Genomic DNA, 11329 nt, shown 5'->3' with positions numbered 1-11329 from the left:
TATGTGGATTAAGAAATATCTGAAGATTGCTTCTGTGTAATAGTGCAAACTGTACCCATGAACTGCAGTAGAAAGTTTGTCCAGGACCCCCTTGAAAATACTGAAGGAATAAGCTGAGTATAGTTGTTGTACTATGATATTTTACTTAATTTAAGTACAGCAAATTTCACCAGTCCTATGATTTATACAGTACACAAAATATGTACATAAAAAGAAAACCAAACCCATCAAAAGGTGACCATATAATATATCTACGAAATGTGCAAATTTCTTTTTTAATGCAAGTTAGTTTAAACAAAGATATGCAGGGATAGAACTTTACAGTAATAATGGAATGTACTGTATTCTAAATACCTCAATAATCTTTCATATCTACAGTGCAAACTTACAAGGCACAAACTCAATGCTGACAGTATAGTGTTGTAAGTTACATTCAGGCACATCTTAGAATCCTTTAGAAAAAAATCACAGGAAGTAACATGATACTACTATTGTATTTTGTTTAGAGGGGTATTTTCAAAATCTTTAAGCATTAAATTTATACATGCTATGCACTGTACTAAAGGAGGTACTTAGGACAATTTAGCCCATCATCTCAAAGTTGTAGCCTTTTACTACTTCCTCCCTAAGTTTCCCAGGTTCTGAAAATAAGATCACAAGTTAGTTCCAGAAGCACCTCACTTACAATATTCAAAGATTGGTTATACCTTGCAGGCCTTCAATTATGTAATCTTATGCAAGTACTCTAAAACATTCTATATGTTTGGTCGAAACTCCTACTGAAAGTAAATCTGGATTTAAAAAAAAAAAAAAAATCAGTGAAGAACTTTCTTCCAAGATTCTTAAATTTAATAAGTCTTTGCTAGATTGCACAGTGACAGATGTCTATCAGCTAGTAGAATTAAAAAACAAAAGTTTGCTGTTTTTTAAGGCAATAATTAAACACAGCATACCAGAAAAAGAGCCAAGTACCAGTTCAATATCTGTAGTTCAAAATATTAGCCCCCATCACAGTGTTCTTTGCTTACCTATTTTACAGGACATGTACATCTGCAATATCTGATTTATTAGCAAATTTTTATGTATTTATCTAACTGAAAAGAAAGCAATTAATGTGCAGGCTAATTGACTGACTTTCAGAACACTTGACAGTTACATCCTCTCCCACCCCCAAAAAGGTCATTTATCGTTGGGCCCAATGGGACTTCATAAATAATTTATAGTCAGGCCTACCAGATATAGCCTAAAATTTAACATTTAGTAAAACTTAACTAATCTTTTAAGAGATTTCTAATATTTAAATACAATTTACCACATCACTTTTGCTTTGCCATATGATCCTAAAATTATACTCTTAGTATTACCTCTCAGTAGAAGAAGACATTTAATAGACATTTGAGGAAAACAATACAATACAAAAGCTCAAAGGGTCTTTGCAAAGATATCTTCTATTCCATGTGCAAAGTAAGAAGGAAGTGATTTTTTTCATTGGCAATTATTTGAAATGCCATCAATAAGGAGGCAAAAATACCTATGAAAGAGAAAACATAAGGTCGAGTCTTCCACGACTGTCTTTGGTTTAGCCTTCCTGACCAAAGTCTTTTGTAAACTTCGTTAATTTTTCCAGATCCTGTTCATTTACTGTTGGTTTTGTGCTAGCCAGTGACCGTAGCATATCAGCCTGTCAGAGAAAGAAAACAGTACAGATGAATATATTAACAGAAATATTTTCATAAACTCAACATTAGCAACAATATCACATCCAATAATCTTGCTGCTAATATGCACACTGGAAAAAAATCATCAACTGGGACAGCCATGAAACATGGAAGTAACAACAAAAGTATAAATGACCAAAACATTTATGTGCATACTTTCCATAATATAAAATACCGTATTGTCCTGAGTATAGGCCGCACTTTTTTCCCCTAATTTAAGTCTTTAAATTAGGGGTGCGGCCTATAATCAGGAACTTGAAAAAAAACAAACAATAAAAATACTTCAAATCCCAGCCGCGGCCGGGAATCAGAGCGCTCTGGGCTGCCCGCCGCGGCGGGGAGCCCAGAGCGCTTTCAATCCCAGCCGCGGCCGGGAATCAGAGCGCTCTGGGCTGCCCCAGCAGTGTCCCCGCCTCCCCCGCCGCCCGGCCCCGGCCCCGCGTACCCGCCTCCACCGGCCCTGGCCTCGCGCCGCCCGGCTCCAGCCCCGGGTGCGTCCCCGCCCCGCTCCGGCCCCAGGCCCACGTACCTGCCTCCGCCGGCCACGTCCCCGCCTCCCCTGCCGCCCGGCTCCACCCCGGCTGCGTCCCCGCCTCCCCCGCCACCCGGCTCCAGCCCCGTGTACCCGCCTCCGCGGGCCCCGGCCTCAGGGCCGCGGGGGCGGCGGCAAAGGGGGCAATTTGCCCCCGGGGCCCAGCAGGGGCCCCCACGAGAGTTTTTTGGGGCCCCCGGAGCGGTGTCCTTCTTGCGGGGCCGGGCGCAGGAGCTTCTTCTGCTCCTGGTCTTCGCCTGCGGGGGGGGGGGGTGTCCTTCCGCTCCGGGGCGGAAGGACCCCCCACTGGCAAGTTACCGCCCAAGCAGGACCCGCTGCCGAAGTTCAGCCTGGTCTTCGGCTGTAATTTGGCGGCGGGGGGCCCTTCCGTTCCAGGACCCGCCACCGAAGTGCCCAGAAGACCCGCGGCGGGGCCTCCCGCCGCTGAATTACCGCCGAAGACCGGGCTGCACTTCAGTGGCGGGTCCCGCTTCGGCGGTAATTCGGCGGCGGGGGCGCCCCGCGGCAGGTCTTCAGGACACTTCGGCGGCAGGTCCCAGAATGGAAGGCCCCCCCCCCCGAAGACCCCGGGCCCCCAGAATTCTCTGGGCCGCCCGGCGCCGGCCCTGGCCGCGCGTCCCCCACCGCCCGGCGCCGGCCCTGGCCGCGCGTCCCCCACCGCCCGGCGCCGCATCGCCCGTCCCGCGCGTCCCCCACCGCCCGGCGCCGCATCGCCCGTCCCCCGCCGCCCGGCTCCGGCCCTGGCCCCGCATCCCTTCCCGGCTGCCCTACTCTGGCCGGCCAGCTACCTGGCTCTGGCCGTCCGGCTCCCGCCACATATTTTAAGTTAAAAAAAGTTAAAAATTTATTTTTTTTAAAATAGCACCAAACTTTAAGGGTGCGGCTTATAATCAGGAGTGGCCTATACTCGGAACAATACGGGTATGTGGTCAATGAATAAAGACAGAGGTATATCAGTGACATTTCTAACAGTGAAACCTTGGCCAGTAAAATTTTTAGGTTTAACCTGCTCCAGTAACCAGCACACCATTTGGTTCATCATTGCTTAGTGGAAGTGAAGAATAACTTCATATGATAGGTCTGTCCACTGTTGCTCACTATCATAAGTGTAACTTCAATAATATTTGGGGGATGGGGGGAGGGAAATCAGGAGTTCTCAAGTACATGCCATGGTACAATACAATAGAAGTTGAGTTGGTATATAAAGCAAATATTTTATAACTGATATCTAGCAAAGTTTAGCTATTCATGACTGACAGGCAAACCATCTCAAAAGGTGTCATTTCAATTCAGCCAACCACCATTACGACACACTAGATTTTCCTAAACTTTTGCTCCTGTTTTTAGCAGCCTATATCAATGAAGCCAGAGCCCTGGAGATAAAAAGTACTTACTAATATTCAGGACAAAAAATTGTAGTTTCAATCATACGTAGTACTGATTGACTGGAGTAGGTACATTACAAACCATACTATTAAAAAAAACCCTGCCAAACACATGAAACATTAACAGGGCTATTTTTTAGACAATGATCACAAATGACCTGACAACAGATATTACTCTTTAAAAGGAATCAACGCCTGATCTGATTAAGAACAAGAGCTGATTTCTAACACTGAAAGACAGAAACATTGGATTTCTGCCAGTGAAGAACTTGGGTTCCTTAAATATGTCCAGCAATACCAGCTGTAACAATCTGGGTCCAGACACCCCAAGGGGAGAAGAGGTTACTCACCTGTGCAGTAACTGATGTTCTTCGAGATGAGTGTCCCTGTGAGTGCTCCACTCCAGGTGTTGGTGAGACCCTGTGCCTTCACTCTGAGATTTTTACAGCAGTACTCGTACCGGTCATGCATGCGCAGAGCCTGCCCCCCCGCTCTGAGTGTACCTTAACAGTACACGTGCGTGACCAGTTTCCTCAGTTCCTTCTCCACAACAGAGGCTACCCCAACTCCGAAGTAGAGGGGAGGAGGGTGGGTAGTGGAGCACCCTCATCTCGAAGAATGTCAGTTACTGCACAAAGAGAGTAACCTCCTCTTCGAGAGATGTTCCTGTGGGTGCTCCACTCCAGGTGACTTAAAAGCAGTGCATCTCAAGGAGGTAAGGACCGGACCATGTGGTTGTCTGGGCCACGACGGGGCAATGAGAATTACCATGGCACGATCTGTCTGTATCTTTGTCAGAACTCTGTGGAGAACTGGTATTGGGGGTGGGGGAAGCATACATTAAGTGTTAAGCCCATGAGATCAGGAATGCATCTCTTAGGGAATGGTTGCCCAATCCCACTGTAGAGCAAAATTTGGGACACTTCTTGTTCTTCAGTCGTGAAGAGGCTCAGGGTTGGATAGCCCCAAACATGGAATATATTATGTATGATCATGTCATTTATCTCCCATTCGTGATCCCAAGGAAAACGTCTGCTTAGTTTGTCTGCAATGGTATTCAGGGCCCCAGGGAAGATAGGTGGCTGATATCCAGATGTTGTTCACGTGGCACCAATTCCAGAGCTTCGTGGATTCTGTGCAAAGCGAGTGAGATCGAGCCCCACTCCCTGCCTGTTGACATGCATGCAATGTTGTCTGTCATTATCTGAACATGTTGGTTCTGAATGAATTGGGAGGAAGTGACGGCAGGCATTGCGTATGGCTCGCAGTTCTAGGAGGTTTGTGTGTAGGGAGGCTTCGGTGGAAGACCATCGCCCTGGGCTGTATGGTGGGACATGTGTGCTCCCCATCCGGTGAGGGATGCATCAGTAGTCATTATGAGTGATAGGGAGTCCTGGAGAAAAGGGACTCTTGAGCAGAGGTTGGAGGGAACTGTCCACCAGCAGAGGGAGCCTTTGACTCTGAAGGGTATTGATAGAGGCTTGTTTAGAGCGTGTACGTTCAGTCTGTAAACTGTGGCCAACCAAGCTTGGAAAGCACCTCATGTATAGGCATGCATTTTTTACCATGAAAGTACACGAGATATGCCTAACAGTGTGGCCTAATAGTTGCAGGCGGTCTCATTCAGTGACCTGGGGACTGTTGCGAAGTTTTGTAAGTAGGAGCTTTATGGTGTTGAAACAATTGAGCAGGAGAGACGCTATTCCTGTTCTGGAATCGAGGTGCGCTCCTATGAACTTCTGTTGTTGGGTAAGAGATAAGGTGGATTTGTTTTTATTTGTAGGCCAAGAAAAAGGGAACAAGCGACAGTAAGCTGCGTGGATCAAAAGAACTTTGTTGAGTGTTGAGGCTTTGAGGAGACAATTGTTGAGGTAAGGAAATCTTATAACCCCATTTCCTGAGGTGGGCAGTAATCATGGCTAGCAGTTAGAAGAAAACTCTGGGGCAGTAGATAGGCCAAAGGGCAACACTCTGTATTGAAAATGTGTCGAACCGAGAGTAAAATGAAGAAAACATCTGTGGGAATAGTCACATGAAAATAGGTGGCCTGTAGGTCGAGGGCTGAAAACCAATCACCTTGCTCCAGTGCTGGGATTATAGTGGCGAGGGTAACCATTTTGAACTTTTGCTTTTTGATAAATTTGTTTAGCCACCTGAGGTCGAGGATCGGTCACCATCCCCCGTTTTTCTTTTCTGTTAAGAAGTAATGGGAATAGAAATGTTTCCCTCTGTGTTGTTCGGGCACGGTTTCCACTGCCCCCAGTTGAAGGAGATGTTGCTCATGAGAGGAGTCCCTGAAGAGGGACAGGAAGGGTGGGTGGGAGGGAGGCAGGGAGAAGAAAGGGATGGAATAGCCAACTGTGAAGACCTCTAAAGCCCACTTGTCGGTGGTAATATTTCACCATTGATAGGAGAATGGGCATAGGCAGTGAACAAAAGTAGGGGCAGGCAGTGTAAGCGCTGAAGTGGAAATATTGTTTTCTATACCCTTAACCAAGGCTTCAAATTTGCTTATCAGTTGAAGGGGGTTGAGACGGTGCCGAGGAGTTGGGACGGTGGAATTGGTATTTGGATCTCTGGCGTTGCTGTTGCTCGTGAGATCTATGGAATTGCTGGGTGTATGTGGGGTAGCATGGTCGCTAGTAAGGCTGATATCTATATTGTCGCTTCTGGTCGTAGGGGTTTAAATTCCTAGAGACCGGACAGTTGCCCTGGAGTCCTTCATGGAGTGGAGTACATCATTTGTGGTGGAGGCGACAGTGGTTACCGTTGAAGGGGAGATCCTCAATGGTACTCTGGACATCCCGGGGAAAGGAAGAGGATGAGAGCCATGACCCTCGGCGCACCACGACTGCTATGATAGTGGACTGTGTCACAGGTGTTGGCCACATCAAGGGCAGCTTGAAGAGCAGTGCGGGAGAGGATTTGTCCCTTGGAAATGATGGCTGTAAATTGTTGTTTCTTTTCTTCTGGAATGTGATCAATAAAGTCCATGAATTTATTGTAATTTTTGTGGTCATACTTTGCTAGAACAGCTGTATAATTAGCAATGCGACACTGCAATGTGGAAGAAATGGATACCTTACGTCTGAGCAGATCTAATTGCTTACTGTCCTTGTTGGAAGGGGTGGAGCGGGGAATCTGGTGTTTGTTCTTTTGGTTAACTGTGTCTACTACCAGTGAGTTTGGCGCTGAGTGAGTAAACAGGAATTCCAAGCCCTTGGAAGGAATAAAGTACTTTCCGTCTGCTCTTACAAGTAGGAAGGCTTGCAGCCAGGGTTTGCCAAATGGCCTTGGCAGGTTCTAAAAAGGCTGCGTTGATAGATAATGAAATTCTAGAAGAAGAAGAGGGCTGCAGGATGTCAGTTAGCTCATGCTGCTGTTCAGAGACTTCCTCCAGGTTAATTCGTAGCTCATTGGCAACTCTTTTAAACAGGTCTTGAAATTTTGAGAAGTCGTCCGAAGACATCAGGGGAGGAGGAAGCAATGCTTCATCAGGTGGAACAACTAGTTCTATAGGGTTAGAGGCAGGCCGTCCTTGCTCTTGCAGTTGTGACAGGGCTGCCTGATGTCTGGAGTCAGTGGCAGGGTCGCCAGCTGGTGGTACCGAGCCGGTCTCATGTCTAGCTGCAGTGGTATAATACTTGGGACCACACTCATAAGGAGCCCATGGAGCCCAATATTGCCACTGTGCTGGAAGGGCATGGGTAGTGCCATCCAGGGATTCATGCACCATGGGGCAGGACCCTTGGAGTAGGACAAGGCAGCTTTTCTATGACCTCTCTTGATTGGGGTCTGTGAACGGGAGATCTTATAAGATGAACATTCTCCCTGCAGCCCAGATTCCTCATCACTGGAGGAAAGCTGTGCAGACCTTGCCTGAGTGTCCGGAGAGAAGTCGGTGTTAAGCAGGGGTGACTGCAAGATAGGTGACACCAGCAGGTCCCTTGAGTGTGTGAACTGCAGTGCCGCAGCGCCTCTGTGAGGGGAGAGCTGCGTGAGAGGAATTTGTTGTGAGGAGGGGTTTCTCTGCACCGGTGTCCTGAGCGTTCTGTCACTGCCGTCTAGTGAGAGGCAGGCAACTCAAAGCCTGAAGCCTTGGCACTGGAGATTAGCGTGACTGTGACCGCCGCAGCCAGAGGAGCCCGGCGCATCATAGGTAGTCAGCTGGGGGAGCGCAGGGAGGGAAGCAGTACCTGGAGAAGGCTTATCCCTGTGAATACCCTTTGCGGGTGAGAGAGACTGATGTTTTTTGGAAGTTTTCTTTTGTCTCTTTGAAGTGTGTGTGGGGGGCCTGCGGTGTACAGCAGAGTGAGAGCCCGGGTCTGAGGCTGGTCCGAGGGATTTTTGCAGAAGGAGTAGTTTTAACCGCAGCTCCCTGTCTTTGCGTGCCCTGGTTTTCAACTTGCTGCAGTGGGCACATTTTGGGGGGGATGTGGAACTCCCCCAAACATTTAATACAGTTAGAGTGGCCATCTGAAAGAGAGGGTGGCATCATTACAGTTAGAACAGCGCTTAAAACCTGGAGAGCCAGGCATGTTGGAAGTGGCTGTGGTGACAGGAACGTTTTTTTTTGTTTTAATTAAAAAAAGAAGAGAAGACCTAACTAATACTGGTAAGCTAAACTAAGAGGGGGAAAAAAGTTGAACAAGGGAGAGAAGAAATTCTCTAATGAGTCTGCTGAGCTCCATCTCAGGCTAGGGACGGTAGAGAATGAACTGAGGAGATCGGTCATGCACGCGTACTATTTAGGTACACTCGGGGGTGGGGCGGGGGAGAGAGGCTCTGCATGGGCGTGACTGGTACAAGTACTGCTGTAAAAATCTCCGAGCAAAGGCGTAGGGTCTCACCAACACCTGGAGTGGAGCACCCACAGAGAAATCTCTTGAAGAACAAAAGGTTTGAATCCTCAAAATAAGTAGTTAAATCAACTGATTGCATACAAATGTTACAGTACAATAAAAATATATCGAGTAAGGTATTTTATGAAATCTGGTAATGTTCTAAACTCAACCATTATGAGATACATACACATATTCATGTATTTGTATATAGAGAACACTGTGCTGCAACTTCAGCCACATTTTACAGGAGGGTGGTGAGCACTCAGGCATGGAGGGACACCTCCCAAAACAGTTGTTTATACCAGTGGTTCTCAAAGCCAGTCCACTGCTTGTTCAGGGAAAGCCCTGGTGGGCCAGGCCGGTTTGTTTACCTGCCGAGTCCACAGGTCCGGCCGATCACAGCTCCCACTGGCCGCGGTTCGCCACTCCAGGCCAATGGGGGCTGCGGGAAGCAGCGCGGGCCGAGGGATGTGCTGGCCGCCATTCCCGCAGACCCAATTAGCCTGGAGTGGTGAACCGTGGCCAGTGGGAGCCGCAACCGGCCGAACCTGCGGATGCGGCTGGTAAACAAACCGGCCCGGCCCTCCAGGGGCTTTCCCTGAACAAGTGGCAGACCAGCTTTGAGAACCACTGGTTTACACAAACCCGGCTTCAGGCTTCAAGTAACCATCCATAGTCCATCCTAGGAAAGGACAACGGTGAACCATTACAGTTAATGGAAAGTCTCTGAAATAACTCGAAGTTGAAAAGAACACAGTGGCTCCCTAACATCAAATCAGGAGGAAATTTCACAACTGTGATTAACCATGAATCATCATGGACTGAGAGGAAAAAAAAGAAAAAAAAAACAGAAAAGGAAAACCCTTTTTAAAGCAGGCTTGGAACTGAGCTAAACCCAGAAGTTGGGGGACAGTCTCACGGCAGGAGGCTGTCTGTGAATGCTGGATACCTCCTATAGCTAGGGGATATGCTGGGAAACTGCATTAAGGCAATAGGTAACATATTAGAAAAGGGAATTTATCTGATATAGAAGTGTAAAGGCTGAGGTTATGTCTTCATGTTTATTTTCCGTGTGAGTCAGATGTTTGCTTTCTGTTACTATTTCATCTTTGATCTGTGGATTTTCTATTAAATAGTTTTGTTCATTTTTGTCCCAAACAGGTCTCTGTTGGGCAAACTGTGAGGCATGTGCGCACCATGGTGAGCTGAGAGCTGGGGGGCTCGTTTCACACCTTTGGGGGCAAGAAACCAGAGGGGAAAAGTTTAAGTGCCTGGGAGGACATCGTTGGGGAGACGCAGGACTAGAAGGGTTGCTGGTGTCACCGTGCAAAAGAGTAAGTAGGCTAGTGAGCCAGGGTGACACCATATGCTTGTGGACTGGCTACTGGTATCAGGGATCTGAACCATAGCTGCACGGTACAGAGGCCCCCAAGTACCAGGGCAGGGGTGACAGGTTTGGGTAGTCTCTAAAGTGTAACAAAAGGTCTACATAGTATCCAAAAGGTAGACAAAACCCCTGTTATACCATCAGATAGAGATGCAGGACTAGACTTGCAAAATTGGGTGTGCACACACATCTGTGTATGACTCACTCATGCAAATACCCTGAAGGTGCACAAAGACAATATGGTCAATGTTAATTTTTAGTTTTTTTGTTTGTTTTTGGGAAAGGAGATGGAGAAGCACTGAAACCTAAGTAAAGAGCTAGTTTCTAAAAAAAAGAAAATTCCAACTATCGAGGCTTTCAACATTAAAGAATTTTATCAGAATGGAGGGCAAAATTAGACTGGTCAGTTTCACATAGAAGTTCTGATACAGACAGTAAAATGCAAGTAGTCAGACATCCATGGTGAAAAATAGTATAGAACATTTAAAAACAAACTAAGAGAACAGGGTCAAACACACACACCCAGAGCCATATAAAGTTCTCTGAAAGTGCAGCAAATAGACTCCTGCTATGACTGGCTACTGCTTTCAGGTATCAGAGGGGTAGCCGTGTTAGTCTGGATCTGTAAAAGCAGCAAAGAGTCCTGTGGCACCTTATAGACTAACAGACATATTGGAGCATGAGCTTTCGTGGGTGAATACCCACTTCGTCGGATACTGCTTTCAGAACGCCCTAGTCATGCCAGAGACGCCATGTCAAAGGTGTCTGTCATTCAACTGACAACTTATAAAGGCGTGATTTTTTTTTCTATTTTTGAGACAAATGGGTAATCGTAAGAACCTGAGGTGGTGTCCTGCCCAGTAGGCAACAAGTGCCCTGGGGCTAAATCCTATTTAGTCTGAGATAAACCTACTACCACTGAAAAGTCCCGCCAATGCAGATTACTTGTACTCTGAGTAAAAGTTGTAGCTAAAATACCCCAGCTAGTGCTTTTAAATTTCATGAGCGCTGATGATCTGATAAAATCTTTCTTTCACTACTTGAACAGGTACAACATGGACAGTGGCAGCTCAAATCTCTCCCCAACTCTCCCTCCAGCCAAATATCCACTATTTTGTATAGATCTGGTCTTGCAATTCTTGGAAAAATATGGCAGCAAGTGTCATGTAACAGATTTCACTATATTGACTGAACTGAAATTGAGTGAGCCAAAGACTATGATCTGTTTTATAAACCGGAGAGAATTGTTGTTTCTCTACACATGATAAATGTATTCTATGCTCCAGAATAAAAATTATTTTAAAGAGACAAGTATAGGAAGAGAGGGGGAGAGGAGAGGGGACCCTCACACACCTTTATGCAAAATCCACTGAAACTACCATTATATACATATATAATCACTTGTCACAAAATTGTATTTGATAATTGGAGTTTTCAGCAAT

General features: G+C 46.6%; 1 protein-coding gene across 1 annotated transcript in view; it reads right to left on the bottom strand.

The window, feature by feature from the left end:
- Positions 1-256: 256 nt before the first annotated feature.
- Positions 257-11329, bottom strand: part of VPS4B (vacuolar protein sorting 4 homolog B) — a 43082-nt gene continuing 32009 nt past the window's right edge. Inside the window, exon 11 of the mRNA XM_045006854.1 lies at positions 257-1681. Within this exon, the coding sequence (XP_044862789.1) occupies positions 1580-1681 (102 nt within the window). The 3' untranslated portion in view covers positions 257-1579. The remainder of the gene's footprint in view (positions 1682-11329) is intronic.

This window comes from Mauremys mutica, chromosome 2 (genome assembly GCF_020497125.1).
Source record: "Mauremys mutica isolate MM-2020 ecotype Southern chromosome 2, ASM2049712v1, whole genome shotgun sequence".
Lineage (NCBI taxonomy): Eukaryota > Metazoa > Chordata > Testudines > Geoemydidae > Mauremys > Mauremys mutica.
The sequence above is the reverse complement of the archived record's forward strand: the minus strand, read 5'-3'. Positions and strand labels throughout refer to the sequence as shown.